Source organism: Eubalaena glacialis, chromosome X (genome assembly GCF_028564815.1).
Source record: "Eubalaena glacialis isolate mEubGla1 chromosome X, mEubGla1.1.hap2.+ XY, whole genome shotgun sequence".
Taxonomy (NCBI): domain Eukaryota; kingdom Metazoa; phylum Chordata; class Mammalia; order Artiodactyla; family Balaenidae; genus Eubalaena; species Eubalaena glacialis.
In genome coordinates this window covers 95,454,761-95,473,762 of record NC_083736.1, presented here as the reverse complement: position 1 = coordinate 95,473,762, position 19,002 = coordinate 95,454,761, and the positions used below count along the sequence as shown (strand labels likewise).

At 39.3% G+C, this 19,002-nt stretch overlaps 1 protein-coding gene across 1 annotated transcript; it reads left to right on the top strand.

The window, feature by feature from the left end:
- Positions 1 to 12,123: 12,123 nt before the first annotated feature.
- Positions 12,124 to 13,692, top strand: BEX4 (brain expressed X-linked 4). The gene is made up of 3 exons (XM_061178739.1): positions 12,124 to 12,277; positions 12,686 to 12,763; positions 13,100 to 13,692. Exon 3 carries the CDS (start codon positions 13,105 to 13,107, stop codon positions 13,465 to 13,467), a length of 363 nt encoding a protein of 120 aa, XP_061034722.1. The 5' UTR covers positions 12,124 to 12,277; positions 12,686 to 12,763; positions 13,100 to 13,104; the 3' UTR covers positions 13,468 to 13,692.
- Positions 13,693 to 19,002: the final 5,310 nt, after the last annotated feature.

The window sequence follows — 19,002 nt, the reverse complement described above, 5'->3', positions numbered from 1 at the left end:
CACGGGTTCGAGCCCTGGTCTGGGAAGATCCCACATGCCGCGGAGCAACTGAGCCCGTGAGCCACAATTACTGAGCCTGCGCGTCTGGAGCCTGTGCTCTGCAACAAGAGAGGCCGCGATAGTGAGAGGCCCGCGCACCGTGATGAAGAGTGGCCCCCGCTTGCCACAACTAGAAAAAGCCCTCGCACAGAAACGAAGACCCAACGCAGCCAAAAATAAATAAATAAATAAATAAAAATTTAAAAAAAAAAAAAAGATTAATGTTGTAAGAAATTACCAAACTGGTTCTGAAGTGGTTATACCATTTTTCATTCCCATCAGCAGTGTATGAGGGTTTAATCCTCCACAATATCATCAGTGCTTAGCATAGTCAGCATTTTTAATTTTGGCCATTCTTATAGGGGTGTAGTGATATCTCACTGTAATTTTAATTTACATTTCCATACTGACGAATAATGTTGATCACCTTTTCATGTACCCATTTGCCATTTATATAATTTCTTAGATGAAGTGTTGGTTCAAATCAGTCACATGCCAGAGAGGTCATACACAAAACAGACCTGGGAAGTAGAAAGGAATTAGCAAACAGTTTGGTGAGTCACTGTAATAAGAGTAGGAAAAAAAAGAAAATCATGGCTTTTCCTTTGTAAAATGTAGTCAATGTTGATAGATACTCCCCTGGTGGTCAGATCTAGAACTGTAGCTCTGAAAGTCTCAAGGCAGCGGGCAATGGAAGGGGAAGGGAGGGAGGAAAGGGTACGAAATAACCGGCCCACAGTCTTAAAAAATGTCGAGGTCATGAAAGTCAAGACAAAACGGAGGAACTTTGCTAGACTGTGGAAAAATAAAGAGACACCACAGTACAAGATTCTGTCCTGGATTCTTTTGCTATGAAGGACATCGTTAAGACAACTGGCAAAACTTGAACAGGGTCTGAGGATTAGCTTGTGATAAATTTTATTAATGATAATTTCCTGATTTTGATGGTTGTCTTCTGGTTATATAGGAGAATGGTCTTGTCTGTAAGACATACACTCTAAAGTATTTGGGAGCTATGGGGCATCGTGTTGGCAACTTGCTCTCATATGGTCCAGGGAAGGGGGTGGGGCAGGGGATTCTTTGTTTTATACCAGCAAATTTTCTGTAAGTTTGTGATTTGTTTTTAACAACAACCAAAAACAAGGAGCATGTATTTTTTTCATCAGAAACATGGGCTCATTTATATAGATAAGGGCTGAAAGGAACTCCTTTGGGTTTTATAACAATGATGCCATTGGTGACCTTGTTGAGAGCAGATTCAGCTGAATGGAGAGGCAATAGACAGGGGTGGGTTGAGGAATGACAGGGAGGTTAGAAAGTGGAGACAGTGAATATAGTTCCCCCTGCTTTGAGAAGTTTTTTGTTTATGAAAATGAGAGGAGAGAGGGGAGGATGTGGCTTAGGAATATTGATTTGTAGGGAAGGATTTTTGGTATATTTGTTTAGCTATTCATTGGAAGGAGAAACATAAGCCAGTTCGTATTAACGTTGAAAAGGAAAGGCCTTGTAAAGAAAATAGAGGGTTCAAGGTCTAAAAGTTGATGAAGATAAGAAATGCTCAGCCTTTAGTTTTTCTGACTCTTCTGCATTGCCAGGACAGTGTGCAAACACTGAATTCAGTATTTTCAGGTGGCTGGGTGTGGAGGATGTTCTCCTACAAAAAGGTCTTTCTATAAAGCTCTTCAAATAACGTACAATATATATAAATTATACATACACCAAATTACAGTAATGGATATTTCCAGGGTTGTGGCGAAATATAGATGTTATATACACTTCCGTGTTGTTCGACTTTACCTTACATCCAAGATTTACTACTTATGTAATTATAATAAAAATAACATTTTAAAACAGGAGGTTTGAATTTGGTCTTAAATTTATTTGCAAGTTTTTTGTTGTACAGAGAGATTTACTTTTCTGAAAATATGTCCATAATTAATAGTGAAGGGGCTGGGGAGGAAGCAAATTAGAAACTATGTATAGCATCATCCCAAATTTTACTCATCAGACAGGATCCGTCTGTCATGAGGCTCAGAGACTGCACAGGTAATAGCAGTGGAAGCACAGGGTCTTGTGCCACATTTCACATCTAGAAAAGTCCATCAAGTGGGTTTAAGGGAACCCTTGGTCCTCCCTCATCCCCACCTAATCTGTTGTCCTCAACTGTGAGGTTCAAGTTGCAATTCTCCTCACCAGCTGGTGAAGACCTCTACTTTCTCAATTTTCTCCAAGCATATAATATTTTTTTAGCAAGGAAAGAAAACCAAAGCAATAAAGATTTTTGTTTGTTTAAATAGGCTTTATTTTGTAGAGTAGTTTTAGGTTCAAGGAAATATTGAGCAGAAAGTACAGAGAGTTCCCATGTACCCCTTGCTCCCACAAACCCACACAATCCCCCCCCCACTGTCAATATCCCACCTCAGAGTGCTACATTTGTTACAATCAATAAACCTATATCTATACACCCTTTATCACCCAAAGTCCATATTTCACATTGTCAAAAGTATAAACATTTTAAAAAATAATTTTTACAAAGCAGGTTCTAAAACTGGAAGTATGAAACAAGCCTCTATCTCATATACAATTAGGAAAAGGTTGTAAAGATGTATGATCACTGCCAGAGGCTGATCATTCCAAAATTGACATTTCATTCATCCTTTCACTACATATTTATGAGCAACCTCTATGTGCCAGGCACTGGCAACCTGTATTCAAACTCCCATTTCACACCTCTCTCTGTTCAGCCCTAAACTTGTCCATACAACTGCCTACTTAGTGGCCCTGTCCTTTACAACTGCAAGATTCTAGCAGAGTTTTCACATCGAATAAGTTTACACAAACCAGACACTGAGCCCTAGAAGGTGACTGACTGTCTGCGTGCTAGTGTAGAGTGAGAAAAATCAGGGTTAGAATCCCTGTAATGCCTCTTACCAAGCTATGTGGCCTTGAAAATTGTTACGAAATACTTGCACTATTCCTTAAGTGGTATAGTGTTTTATGAATATACGTATGTACGTATGTATGAGTTTCCAGCTGTTATGTGCCTAAGCATGAAATGTCTGAGTCTTAGGATATGAATAAGCTCTACTTGAAATTATAAAATTGTTCCCCCAAATGTTTGCACCTTCTTAAACTGCCACCAGCAGTGGGTGAAAATTCTCAATTTATACATCATACTCCTAACAAAAAAATACAACCAAAAACAAACCAGAACTTTGGTATTTAGAGAATTTTAAAATAAGTCTTCCTCAACTGATGACTCTGAAATATTGCTTTCTGTTGTTTTCACCTCCATTTCCCTAATTACTGATACAATTAACCACCTTTTCTGATATTTATTGTTTTTTATGCATTAAGAATATTAAACCTTCACTGGTTAATGGCCTCATTCTTTTGTCATGACCTTCTTGAGAAAATATTGTGTGCCAGTCAAAATCATCAGAGAAGGAGATGGGCTTTGAGCTAAATCGTACAGGAAGCGTAGCATAGTGAGAGGAAGTGGAATACATATATGGACATTCCTGGCTATGCACAGGGCATGGAAGAGGAAATGTACCCAATGTGCTTGGGGTACACAGCCAGGAGACAGTCTGATATGGCTGAAGTGCAGCCTACACGGAGGGATGGGGCGGTTGATGAGGAGCTCTGACTCACTTTGCAGCATCCAGAAACTACTAAGTGGCCATCTTTAGCCCTTATGAAAACAGAGCAGAAAGGGACCTTAGCAGTTACCTAGTCCAGCAACTTCAGTTTGCAGAGAGAGTAATGAGACTCAGAAAGAGTAAAGTAGAACATGGCCACCATGCATGTGTTAGGCACCTAATGGGATCAAGGTATGCAGGCTCCAATTCACATTTCATTCCAGACTTCTTACATGAGCTCTAATCCTGTGTATCTATCAGAAATCTTGAAATGGAGGAAGATAAATATTAGTACAAATCCCCTGGTAATCTGTACCACTCAGCACGGATTCCCCTACCCAAAAAAGCATAAACTCAATCATTCCTCATCCTTGCAAGGCTACCATCTAAAAGAGAAGTCCAAGTGGGAGAGTGGCGAGACTATGGTCACTAGAGTCAGACAACCCTTGGTGAGAAGATCTCCTCAGCCTTTTACTAACTGTGGGGCCTGGGAATGATATTTAACTGCTCTGACCCTCAGCCTTCCTCATTTTTAAACCACCAGTGTTGGGCACCTAGTGGGACACTTCAGGAGATGCCAATTTGCTTCCCACTTTGACTCTTCCCTTCTTAAAAGAGGTGTCCTGGACATGAACTGAAAAGCTTGACTACTAGAGGGAATACTTGAAAATGTAACAGAATAAAGGGATATGCATACAAATTCATTACCTGCCCACATGAGTTTCTGTGCCAATTTGTTATGTTAGAATTGGCTGCCTGATGGAGTCCTGGAGAAAGAATGTTATTACAGGGACTTCCCTGGTGGCACAGTGGTTAAGAATCCGCCTGCCAATGCAGTGTATATGGGTTCGATCCCTGGTCCGGGAAGATCCCACATGTCACGGAGCAACTAAGCCCGTTTGCCACAGCTACTGAGCCTGCGCTCTAGAGCCCATGAGCCACAACTGCTGAGCCCGAGTGCCACAACTACTGAAGCCCGTGCGCCTAGAGCCCATGCTCTGCAACAAGAGAAGCCACTGCAATGAGAAACCTGCACACCGCAGTGAAGAGTAGCCCCAGCTCGCCGCAACTAGAGAAAGCTCATGCGCAGAAACAAAGACCCAACACAGCCAAAAAAAATAAAAATAAAAATAAATAAATAAAATAAATTTAAAAAAAGGAATGTCATTATATCATTTCCATTTAATTGAAGGATCTCCAGTCGAGTCTAGGATAGGAGAAGAAAATCTCCCCCACCCCTCTATTTCATAAGCTCTCCAGTTGTCTTATTTTGACTTCTAGATTTAACATCAGAAAAGTTTGTGAACTTTGATCTTGAGGCACAGAAGCTGATAAGGAAGCACACAGTGTGATATTGACTTGGCTAAGTAGAACACTGAAATGAGAGTCAGGGGTTCCCATCATAAAGGTACTTTGGAGAGGTCACTCCCACCAGCCGCATTGAATAAACAAGATAAAAATATTGAGTTCTCCTAGCCACTCAGGAATGTTACCACTCAGAATACCAGGACAAGGGACTTCCCTGGTGGCCCAGCGGTTAAGACTCTGTGCTCCCAATGCAGGGGGCCCAGGTTTGATCCCTGGTCAGGGAACTAGATCCTGCATGCCACAACTAAAACCTGGAGCAGCCAAATAAATAAATATATTTTTAAAAAAAAGAACACCAGGACAAAATCATCATCACCTTCTGGATACAAAATACTCATTTGATGTTTTGTGTATTAAGTCAATTTATGAATAATTTACAGGAGTGAAAAAAAAAAGGGATAACAGAGGACAACTAAATCAGAACACTTTACAAGAATTTAAACATATCAAACCCAAATTTTATTCCTCACTTTCCTGGCTTTGAAGATAGGTATACACAAAATAGGCATCATCCTGTGAATGTAACTTACTCATCAACTCTCATGCCTGAATCTGGAATATATACATCTTGTAGATACTGATTCTTCACTTCTATCTCACTTATATCCCCAATAAATTCTGTCTTATCACTACTTCTGGTTCATCTTGTACTTAAATCATCAAAACAAAACTTTTCAAAACTTTGACAGCTCATAATTTCATTTAAGGGAAGACAGCCATCGTCTTTGCTCCATAGTTGCAAAACATTTTCATTTTTAGATTGATGAACACCAATTAGAATGATGAATCCAATGATTTTTTTTCCACTTATACATGATCTATTTCCTTCTAATTACCTGATTTCAGCAGTTGTCTACTTAGAAACTTACTGATTAAATATTGGATATATATTAAATATACAATATCATAAAGATGACAGAAAGTTTCCCCATGTCCTTTGAGCAAAACACGGCATTTCTAGTTCTTGTCACAACATATTGTATGACTAGTGTCAAACTGATTGAGAACACCATTTATCATTTTGGTCCTTAGAAGTACATTGTTCACTGGTTGATTTTTGAGTTTGAGAAAGTTCATCTAAGATACTGTCGTTTGAAGACTCACAGTTTGATATTGCTGTCACTGTACTTTCATCTTCTGATCTGTCTAATAACCATAAAATGAATTCCTCTCTCAATTTCCATCTGTATGGGAAGAAAATGGAAAAAAAAATCTCACCTGTGTTCAATGAAAGCTGGATTAAATAAATGCAAAGATGGAGGCTTTTGACTTCTTTTATACCTTCTTGAAAGATAGTGTAATACTTTGGACAATGCAGTAAAAAACTAAATGGTGATGTGATATGACTTGTTTCAGTATTGCGTCATTCTTAATGTAAGCTAGTCCATCATTCTTGCATTATCTCAATTTTTTTTAGTCTTTTTAGTATAGCTGGGAATAATTAGCTAATAATAAAATAATTCTTAGGATGATGAATATCTGAATGTCTCAAGATATAGAAAAAATACGATCAATAAGATCCCATAAGTTAATTTTACAAAAGGGCCCAGTTGTCCCACGTGGTGTGTGCAAGGTAGAATGCACACACCATCTCTATTATTATTATCTCTATTTAAAAATAAGAGATAATATTCTCCTCATTCTTAGGAAGATTTCTAGGAAAGAATAGAAAACATAAAATAGCAATCCTTAAAAGTACTTAGAAATGCTCAAAGAAAAGCTCAAAAACAAAAATTGGGTGCAGTGGACCCTGATAGTTTACCAAGAGTTAAATGAGATCCCATCTGGAAAAGCAATCTGAGGTCCTAGATGAACACTGTGCTTCCCAGTAATTACACCAGCAGTCAAACTGAAGATATCATAGAACTCTGCATAATAGGTAACAGACTAATGGTATAGAAGCAATTTCCCCTAGGAAAACACCATTTTTTAAATTGAAGTATAGTTGATTTACAATAGTGTTAGTTTCAGGTGTACAGCAAAGTGATTCCATTATATATGTACATATATATATATATTCTTTTTCAGATTCTTTTCCATTATAGTTTATTACAAGATATTGAATATAGTTCCCTGTGCTATACAGTACACCCTTGTTGTTTACCTATTTTATATATGGTAGTTTGCATCTGTTAATCCTATACTCCCAATTTATCTCTTCCCCCACTTTCCCCTTTGGTAACCATAAGTATGTCTTCTATGTCTGTGAGTCTGTTTCTGTTTTGTAAATAAGTTCATTTGTACTATTTTTTAGATTCCACATGTAAGTGATATCATACAATATATGTCTTTCTCTGTCTGACTTACTTCACTTAGTATGATAATCTCTAGGTCCATCCATGTTGCTGCAAATGGCATTATTTCATTCATTTTATGGCTGAGTAATATTCCATTATATATATATATATATACACATATATATACATATATATGTATATATATATCACACTTTCTTTATCCACTCATCTGTTGATGGACATTTAGGTTGCTTCCATGTCTTGACTGTTGTAAATAGTGCTGCTATGAACATTCGGGTGCATGTATCTTTTTGAATTAGAGTTTTCGTCTTTTCTGGATATATATCCAGGAGTGGGATTGCTGGATCATATGATAACTCTATTTTTAGTTTTTTAAGAAACCTCCATACTGTTCTCCATAGTGGCTGCACCAATTTACATTCCTACCAACAGTGTAGGAGGGTTCCCTTTTCTCCACACCCTCTCCAGCATTTATTATTTGTAGACTTTTTGATTATGGCCATTCTAACCAGTGTGAGGTGATACCTCGTTGTAGTTTTGATTTGCATTTCTCTAATGATTAGCAATATTGAGCATCTTTTCATGTGCCTGTTGGCCATCTGTATGTCTTCTTTAGAGAAATGTCTATTTAGGTCTTCTACCCATTTTTTGATTCGGCTGTTTGTTTTGATATGGAGTTGTATGAGCTGTTAGCATATTTTGGAAATTAATCCCTTGTTGGTTGCATCATTTGCAAATATTTTCTCCCAGTCTGTAGGTTGTCTTTTGGTTTTGTTTATGGTTTCCTTTGCTGTGCAAAAGTTTATGTTTGATTAGGTCCCATTTGTTTATTTTTGCTTTTATTTCTTTTGCCTTGGGAGACTGACCTAAGAAAATATTGCTACGATTTATGTCTGAGAATGAGGAAAACAGCATTTTAAAAGGTATTTGTTGGTCTAAGCATGAAGCACAGGCCACTTTTATAAGAATCAGCTGGGCTCTTGATAAAATCACAACTTTTAAGACCTTACCCTAGACCTTTCCCTGGAGTTTGAGGCTCAGGAATCTGTATTTTGAACAATTTCTCTGGTAGATTCTGATGTTCACTATAGTTTGAGAACTGCTGGATAGCAAATGTCCAAGATTTCTTTAAATATTTTGCATACTGTGATCTCTGATTCCAATGTCAGTTGGTTTTGCCATTCAACTTTAATTATGTTTCTGTTTTGGTGTATCTGGTAGATAACAATTGAGACATGCAGCACTTGTTTACTGAGTCCTTAAGACAGGAAAGTCCCTTCCCCTTATGGGGTTTACATTCTCTTTTAGATACACATAAAATAAAAAATAAATAATGTAATTTCAATGGGTGAAGAATGCCATGAAGAAAATAAAAAAGAGAAATGGGATCAAAAATAACATTTATGGAGAAGGCAGTCAAGGATTTCCAGGGCCACCCAGTTTGACAACTTCAAAGACCATCACTTACTTTGACTACACCGTACATGATGATCCCTGGAGCTGTGCCATACTTTGTCACTAGAGAAAGCCATGCTATGGACGTGACTTTTCAGCTGAGACTTGGATGATAAGAAAGAGCTGAGTGTGTGAAGAACCTTTGATATTAGCCTAAGGAACAGCATACTCTGAAGTGGGAGTGAGTATGACTTGTTCCAGAAAAAGACAAAAACCAGTGTGGAAGCCTGGTGGGAAAAGTGGGGAGAGTTGTGAGAGACAAAGCAGAAAGAAAGCTATTGTAAGATATGGGAAAAAAACTCAGGCCTAGCAGGCAATTTTACCACATTTCCATAGTCAGTATACTTTTTCAATATCTGAGACCACTGGGGCACAACATCTATTCTGTGCACAAACCTTCAACACTCTCTCACACCTCAACATTCTCAACTGCTCTTTTGGCTTCTTGCTTCTTTGGAAAAATAAATGCTATCACAGAAGAGATTGTCTATATGTCCCCCAGCACCAAACATACCAATTTATCTGCCTCAGCACCTATGCTCCCTACTTTCCCTGCAGTGACAAATCTGCCTATGGTAGCCCTTCTCCTTGCAATGGATCACCTACTCCAGGACTCTGATTGTGTGATTATCCCCATTTTCCCTTGAGCCAGCAATATTCCTCTTTCTACTAGATGAGTGAATATATGCATGAATGAACAAACAGATGAACTCATAAAAGATTTGAGAGTTGGGTTGGGGGTATAGAGGGAAGTGTTAGTGTGATTCTCAGATGTTTCACCTGATTATCTGTGTGACAGGTAGTGATATTGACTGGGATGAGCAACATGTAATGGATCCTTTCTGGAGGGAACATGATGGGCCATCCTGATTTCTCAGTACCTTTGTATACCCAAGTGGGAATGTTAAGAATGCAGCAAGATATTTAGATCAGAGACTGAGCTAGAGAGGGAAATGCAGGAATCATATGTGGATGGACAACAATTGAAGATATAAGTATAGATGAGATGGCTGCCAAAGGAGAGAACATGGCATGAAAGGGAAAGGTGGGCATGTGCTTTACAAGCCTGAGGAGACCCAAAGCTTTCACCTCTGGCTGTCCTTCAGACTCAGGCAAGTAGGAAGTGAAAACTAATGCAGAGTTGTAAATGGCCTGGCTAAGACTGAATGAGTTCCCCAGCAAGGACCAATCTGCAAAGACTGGGAGAGTGTTTCTTCTTTTTTCTTCTTCTTTAACTTTTATTGACTCCAGGTATTTAAAGTAACTGTCAAAACATCAGCTGACCACTAAGCTTAGGCAACAGACTTTAATGGACACACATGATAAAGAATACAGACTTTACAAAAATAGTTTAAAAAAATCACTAAACAAACAATCAACCACAAACCACAACAGCCAGCAACAACAAATCTTGGGGAGAGGGAAGAATATGATTCCCAGAGGCACCACATAGTAATATTCAAAATGTCCAGTTTCAATAACAAAAAATTATGAGGCAAGCAAATAAAGTACAGCTTATTCACAGGAAAAAAATTAATAGAAACTGTCTCTCAAAACTGTAAATCAGGGCTTCCCTGGTGGTGCAGTGGTTAAGAATCTGCCTGCCAGTGCAGGGGACATGGGTTTGAGCCTGGTCCGGGAAGATCCCACATGCCGCGGAGCAACTAAGCCCGTGCACCACAACTACTGAGCCTGCACTCTAGAGCCCACAAGCCACAACTACTGACCCTGCACGCCACAACTACTGAGGCCCACGCGCCTAGAGCCCCTGCTCCGCCACAAGAGAAGCCACCGCAGTGAGAAGCCTGCACACCTCAATCAAGAGTAGCCCCTGCTTGCCCCAACTAGAGAAAGCCCGAGCGCAGCAACGAAGACCCAACGCAGCCAAAAATAAAATAAATAAATTTATATATATTAAAAAAAGACTTTAAATCAACTGCCTTTAATATGAGCAAAATGGTAAAGGAAAAAGAGCTAAAATAAACCAGGTGAATGATGTTTCGCCAAATAGGGGATATCAATAAACAGGACGAAATTATAAAAAAAAAAAACCAATAGAAATTCTAGAGCTGAAAAGTACAGTAGCTGAAATGAAAAATTCAGTAGCAAGGTTCAACATCAGATGTAGACAGTCAGCAGAAAGAATCAGGGAACTTTAAGATAAGTCTATTGAAATTACCCAGTCTGAGGAGCAAAAAGAAAAAGGAGAAAGAGAGAAAGAAGAAAGATTATTTGAAGAAATGATGGGTAAAACTTTTAAAATTTAAGGACAGTCACAAATACACACATCCAAGAAGCTCAACAAATTTAAAGCAGGATACACTCACCAAGACACATTACAGTCAAATTCTCAAAACCAAAGACAAAGAGAGTATCCTGAAAGCAGCAGTAGGCATCAGGTTTTATTTGGACCCTGGTCCAGGCAAACTGTTAAAAATAACTATAACAGAATTGGGAACTTGAACACGGATTGGACATAAAATGGTACTAATGGATGATTAATTGTTAGGTGTGATAATGGTATTATGATTGTCAGTAAAAAAGAGTCCTTGTAGATGTGCACTTTGAAATACTTATGCACAAAGTGATATTATATCTGGGATTTGCTTCAAAAATAATCTCTAAGGGTGGGAAGTGGGTAAGGATATAGATGAAATAAGATCGACCATGAGTTGTTCCAGTACACTTCCAGTTGTTATGTACACTGGGTGATGAGTACATTGCCTTTCATTATACTATTCTATTTTTGCATGTTTGAAATTTTTCCATAACAAAAGATAAAGTTAATGTAAACTATAAATGGAAGGAATTTTTAATCAAAAATAGGAACAAAACAATAAAGTGTTAAGAATAATTAGAAACAACTCCATCTCCTTGATTCATTTCCTGTTGCCCCCACCATGCATTTGTGTATAGAGAAAACGAGAAAACGGTGGGCATTGGTAACAAGGACAACAGTTTGGGGGTGGGGTGTTTGAGGCACGTTGCTCATCATAGATATTCTTGCATTAATTTTGTTTTTTTAGAATATTGCATTAAAGTGCGATTTATCTTCAGTACAGAGGGGTTTTGCACCCCCTAAAATGTTACGCCTGAATCCTGGCAGGGGGAGGGGTGTATCCTGGGAGCAGAGGAGGGCAAAGGCAAGTCCCAAGAAGAGCAGTGGGAATGGCCAATGGCCCCCTGGGAAGATACTGCCCTTCCACGGCCGTTAGAGAAAGGCCCAGGACCACACAAAGAAAGGAGAGCTTCGGGGCCCAGGCCGGTGCCTGGACAAGTGACACGGGGGGCAGGGGGAGGTGCGCACGGCCGGCTCTGCGCGACCCCGTGGGGCAGGAGAGGGCGTGGCAAGGGCGTGGCGTCCCGCGGTGACGGACGGCGCACGTGAACGGCCAGCGCCGACTGGCGCTCGCCCCGCTCTAGCGGTAGACCAAGCTGTCGCTCGCTGCCTTCTCGGTCCCTGCGGGAGTGCGAGCCGGGGGCTGCCCCCAAGAGTACGAGGCGCGGGGGCAGCAGGTAAGGAACCCGGAGGGGGGTCCCCAGAGGTGGCGTTGGCGAGCGGACACGGCCTGCGGACCCCTCCCTGGGGGTCCAGTTGCCCCGGGGCGGAGACCGCAGCCCCCATGCCCCCTGCGGCCTGGCGTTTGGCCACAGACAACGGTAGGCCTTCTCTGGGGGCGGGCCGCGCGGCCCTGAGGCGACGGCCTGCTTCTCGCAACACAGCGAGCTTTTCCGACGCCCCCGCCCCGCCCCGCCCCGCCCCCCTTCTTCTCGGGGTAGAAAATGGTGGTCGGCGCGGGGGCGGCTGAGGATGGGAGCGGGGGACGCTGGGTGGGGGTGGCCGGGGGTGGGAGATGCGGGGCCGAGAAGGGGCCGAGCGTCCGGATGCAGCAGCCCCCCTTCCCCCACCCTTACTCTCTGCAGGTCTGCGAGTGGAAGTGTCGCGGCGGCGCACTTGCAGCAAGAATCGGGAGGAGCAGGAGACCGCGAGGATAGGCCCAGGTCGGTGCGGGGGACAGTGGGCAGGTGGGGGGAACGTGTGGATAGCCCTAAGACCCCCCAAATGCTCCCCCCTACCCCGTCCTCCATTTTGGTGCCTGCAGAGACGTGGGCATGGATAGGCAGGGAAAATGGTGGGTTTTGGGCGAGGGAGGGGGGAGAGCTCGGACTGGGGGCCCCCTAGAGGGCGTAGGGAGCCTCTCAGGTGGGAAAACGAAAATTTGAAGAGCCTTTACATCCGGGGCTGGAAGTCTTGAGAGGTGCTTAGTAGGGCCTCTGTCCTCGGTGCTGATCAGTCCACCCAGAAAATAGTCCCTTCTCTTGTCTTTTGTCTTCTAGGAGCAATGGCGTCCAAAGAGGAACAAGCAGTAAAAAATCTCAACATGGAAAATACCCAACAGGAAAACGAAGCGGGGGACCAGGCCCCTTTGCAGCATGGAGAGGAATCACGCGATTTGGGAGGGGGTAGAGGCCAGAAGCCTGGAGGAAATGTCAGGCTGGGACGTGTTAGACGACTTGTCCCTAATTTTCGATGGGCCATACCCAGCAGGCATATTGATCACAATGAAGTGGGGGATGATGTAGAAAAGCACGCAGGGCAGATGATGGAAATCAGGAGGAAGACTAAGAAGCAGCAAATGAGGCATCATGTGCGCTACCAAACTCCTGAACCTGACAATCATTATGAGTTTTGCCTTATACCTTGAATCCTAAGATTTTTCCCTGAGGTCAGTAATGTGGCCTCTGCTCTACATGCTTGTAGTTTTTGTGATTTACTTTTTCTGTAAACCTTTTGGTGTTTCCACTTACCAGTTTCTAATTGAATATTGCTTTGTCTCTGTAAAACTTTCTGTCAGCAGGGCAATTTCATCCAGTTAAGGAAAAATTATTCTTTTCATAATATGAAATTAATAAAGCAGTTTAAAAAGCAATCTTCCTGTGACACACCAGTGTTTATTTTTTGTTAATGTTACCTTTCCTCTCCTAGCTCCCTGGACTCAAAATCTCAGTTGTCTTTGACTATTTTTTCTTGTCCTCAACCAACCAGAAAGGATCGTATTCATAATTCAGTATCTGATATTTTAAGAATGTATGTTGTACTGTTTTTCAAGGAGTGTGAGTCCACCATCTGCATAAAAATACCTTGGTGGGGGAGCTTTTTGAGAATGTAGGACCTCTGGCTCCTATCTTCCAGACCCACAGAGTTGGATTCCAAAATCTCCATTTATTAGTAAGCTCTCCAGGTAATTCTAGTGTACACTGAAGTCTGAGGCCAGTATTGTGTGTATGTATGTTGGATATCTGTGTACATATGTGTGTGTATCATTGTGTGTATGTATATTCCATGAATGTATGTGTGTTTCGTGTCATTAAGTGTAAACAAAGTAAGTGGAATAACATAGGATGAATACTTCCTGAATTCAATGGGCAAAAACATTAAAAAAGTAAAAGACCCTAAAATAGACTGATTATAAGAGTGGTAGGGACAGTGGCAGATGAGGGTACTGGAGTTCAGAGATGCTAAGTACCAAGGTTACCCTCTGCTGTACATCTTGGTGGGGGGGTCTGATCTGGGACATTTTCTATCGGACTTTGTCATCTGGAGGTGGAGAATATTTGACTTTTGTAACTGATAACAAGCTGAGGAAGATCAAACTCAGCAAGACTGAGGCTGTTCTATATTTTGCTTTTTAGTGTTTCCAATGTAGACACTTTGGAAAAGTGTAGACATTTTAATTTTTAGAATAGAGCAGAAAGAAATCTTAAAGATTCTTCAATCCAGTGTTCTTCAAAGTGAGAATTGCCACCTATTACAACTCTTGAAATCAGTTTTGTGGGTCACAAGCAATTTTTTTAAAAGAATAGACCAAAAAACATCAGAGTTCATCACCCATGAGTGGTGTTAAGAATTATTATTTTGAGAAACTTGTTTGTTTTACATGTAAGAAATATTGTCACCTTATAAGATGTATTTCTAACTGTAGGTCACAGGGTAAAAAAATGAAGTCATTTTATCAGTCCAAACTTCATTTCACAGATGAGGAAACTAGGTAGGAAAGTGATTTTTCCAAGGTCACACAGCCAGTGAGTAGTAGAGCTGGGACCACAGTTTCCAGTTCAGGGTGATTGTCTCCTCACCACAGTACCTTCATAAGACATGACTTGGAAATTTTTGCAGTGTGTGCTGATTGCCAGTGGTGTGTATGGACAAACTTGCACAACTTATACAAAATCACTGTTTATTTGATGTTCACACTTTAGTCATCAGAGTCCCTGCATGTTCAATTGAGAAACATATTTAAGGAGGACTCTGACCCTTAATATTTTGGGGCTGGAATGATCTTTCATTTTCTGTCTAGAGGAAGGGTGAGTCTGATCTGAAAATGCACGGTGGTGAACTCATAGGCACTTCATAAAGGCTAGCTGATGGAGTGATGTTCATAAATGGCTTTTTGGTCGCACAGAAAATCAATACTGTGCCTTCTACCCCAATCCTAGATTTCCCAAGGCAGCCTCAATTTTTAAAAAATATGGGAATGAGATCAGAACTTGACTGGTCGAAGGAAAGCAAGGAAGCTTCACCAGGGTTTTTGGGGATGGTGGGGGATGAGAACAGACTTTATGGAAGAAGTAAGGGTCAATATTTTGGTTCAGAGTATGGTTTTTTGAAGAACTGAAATCCCCTCCCATTGGTGTTTCTGAGGGAGAGGAATGTTGAGGTCAGAACTTTCTGGAAGTGATAAAGTTCAAGGAATAAGGTCACAATGTGATTGTGGAAAGAGAATCAAATTAACATCCCTCTCCTGGGAGTTCCTCTTATGGTAGGGGATGAGTACAGAATTTTCTAGAAGCAGTAACGTTCAGGTAACATGATCAAAACATGATTGCTTAAAGTCGAACTGAAGGAAGTGCCCTTTCCTGGATGTTTCTGTAAGGGTGGAGTGAGGCCAGAACTTTCCGGAAAAAAGTAAAAGTCAGGGAGCCGAGTCAGAAGGTGATTGAAGGAGAACTGAGTACCTCATGAATGCTTCCATTAATTTATATATCCCATAGGAAAGTCTGTTTTTCCTGATCTTGGTGAACAGTACAATCTGACTTTCTAAGGTGATGATGGAGAGATGTCAGTGGGAGTGTCCTAAAGAAGCCTGCAAGGAAATAAAATGAATCTCTTATGAAAACAAAAGAAAAGTGAGTCAACCAGGAACAACAAAAGGGACTAACACATTCATCCCTATCAGTTGTTTACACTTTCATGTTGGTAAATTTTTAGTATCTTGAGGAAAATATGTATGTTTTTACAGATTTTCACGGAAGGATTGGGATAGAAGTCTAGTAAATAAGGAGAAAAAGAGGAGATCTCTGAGGAGGGTCAACCTTTCAGCAGCATATGCTATTTTCTTCAAGTTACAGAAAATGGAAATATCACTGAGGGAGTATTTAAAGAGACCAGCAAGGAAAAAAATGAACTTAAAATGAAAAAAGCAAAAACAAGTAAATCAAATATCATGAGAACAAACAACAAGACAGGTTATCACTCTCAGCCTTTTCAGTTAGTACCTACAAGTGAGTAATTAATTTAGCTTTATTAAGGTACAATTACACAATATTGTGAATCATCTATACTTCAATTTTTTTTAAATGTACAATTAAAGTTTTAGAAGTACCTAAAGTATTCAATTTGATCTGTTTTACATATATTTAGGCCTATGAAACCGTGATCATAATCAAAATAGCAAACACTTCCATCATCTCCCAAAATCTCTTTCATCCCATGTGTAATCCCTCCCTCCTTACACCCCCAACCCCACTCAACCTCTGAGCTGTTTTTTGTCACTATAGTTTTCATTTTATAGTATTTTTAAATATAAAATGAATCATAGAGCACATGCTCTTTTATTTTTGTCTGGCTTCATTCATTAAACAAAACGATTTTTGTCTGGCTTCATTCATTAAACATAACGATTTTACATGAAATAATAGCATATTCCTTTCTATTGGTGAGTGGTATTACATGGTATGGTGAATGCTTATCCATTCATCTGTTAATGGACGTTTAGGTACATTCCAATTTTTGGCTATTACAAATAAAGCTGATATGAACATGCACATACAAATTTTCGTGTAGACGTATGTTTTAATTTTCTTGGGTAAATACCTAGGAATGGAATGGCTATGTTGTATGGAAATTGTAAGTTTCATTTTTAAGAAACTGCCAAACTGTTTTTCCAAGGAGGTTTCACCATTTTACATTTCTATCAGTAGAGTATTGGAGTTCTAATTTCTCCTCATTCTCACCAATACTTAGTATGGTCATGATTTTTTTGTCAATATTTTAAAATTTTAACCATTCTAAAGAGTGTGTAGTAGTATCTTGTGGTTTGCATTTTCATTTCCCTGGTGACTAATGATGCACAGCATATTTTCATGTAGTCATTAGTCATTCATATATCTTCCTTTGTGAAATAATTTGTTCAAATATTTTGCTCATTTTTTAATCTGATTATTTGACCTCATTACTGAGTTGCAAGAGTTCTTTATAAATTCTACAGTCAATTTCTTTTATATATATGTTGTGAATTTTTCTCTCAGTCTTGGCTTGCCTTTTCATTTACTTAATGGTTTCTCTCAAAGAACAAGTTTTACATTTTTATGAAGTCTAGTTAATCCACTTTTTCTTTTATAATTGTGTTCTATTTAAGAAATGTGCTGCCTAATTCAAGGTTATGAAGATTTTCTCCTATATTTTCTTCTAACAGTTTTATAGTTTTAGGCTTTTCATTTTGGTCCATGAACTACTTCAAGATAATTTTTGTGTACAGTGTGAAGTAAATTCTGGTGTTCGTTTTGTTCCATATTGATATCCAATTAATACAAAGCCATTTATTGAAAAGAACTTCCTTTCTTCATTGCATAGCCTTTGTACCTTTGTCAAAAATCAAGTGCTCATGTATGTGTAGGTCTATTTCTGTACTCTCTATTCTGTTCCATTGGTCTACATGTCTATCTCTTCACCAATATCAAACTGTCTTGATTACTGTAGCCTTATTGTAAGTCTTGAAATTAGGGAAAGTTCTGCAACTTTGTTCTTTATTAAAATTACTTTGGATATTCTAGATCCTTTGAATTTTTATATAAATTTTAGAATCAGCCAGTTATCTATTTATTTAAGCCTGCAGAAATTTTTATTGGGATTGCTTTGAAGCTGTAGATTAACTTAATGATAATAACTATATTAACAGAGTTTTTAAACGTGTGAACATGGTATACACTTCCATTTACTCAGATCTTATTAAATTCTCTCAGCAATGTTTTGTAGTTGTCATTGTGGGGGTCTTGGACATATTTTGCTAGATTTATTCCTAGGTATTTTATGTTTTTGTTGCTACTTTAAATGGGATTTTAAAAATTTAGCTTCCCAATTGTTTGCTGCTACTGTATAAGAATACAATTGATTTTTCTATGTTAACCTTGTATACTATGATATTGCTACATTCGTTTATTAGTTCTAGTAGCTGATTGTAGATTTTCTGCAGTTTTCTACTTATGAATTCATATTACCTGCAAATAGTGTTTCTTGTAATGAAAAGCACAAAAGCAAGTCCTGCCAAGTTTTTCCTCTGTAAATTTCTATTTCTCCATTTCCATGCTCTATTTCTTAAAAGTGAGTCACCTAGTCCAGCTCATATTCAGTAGAAGGGGAATTAAGCTTCACCTCTTGGAGGAAGAAGTATCAAAGAATTTGTGGGTATATGTTTAAAAATAAACAGCCATAATTATTAATTAAAATTTGGAGGTAAGGTACTTTGAAGCTATGCAAATATCCTGTTTTTCCTTAAAGTTTTACCCATTAAGTTTAACATTTATCAGTGAATCTTACCTGCAGCAAATTACTACTTTGGTGTTCTAATGGTGATTTTCTATGTCCTTCATATCATCTACATTTATTACTGGGAATTATTCTGTAAGTAAGTTCTACCTTATTAGTTTATTTATTTATTTAATCCTTAATTTATATCAGTTTGGATGTTGTTATTCATTGGGATATAATCAAATAACATCTTTTTTTCTCAAATTGATCCAGTTTTGTCCTTCAGAAGCTCTTTGGTGTTGGTTCATGTCCCTTTGACATGTCCAATGTGTTAGGCAGAACTTTAAAGATATTCCCCTCAAGATTCCTGTCCTTTGGTTATTCAATAAAACACTAATCTCAGTACTGCTGTAAGGGGATTTTTTTCAGATGT

Excerpts from the sequence above, each read along its gene's own strand:
- BEX4 (XM_061178739.1), top strand. The coding sequence starts at position 13,105 with ATGGCGTCCAAAGAGGAACAAGCAGTAAAAAATCTCAACATGGAAAAT.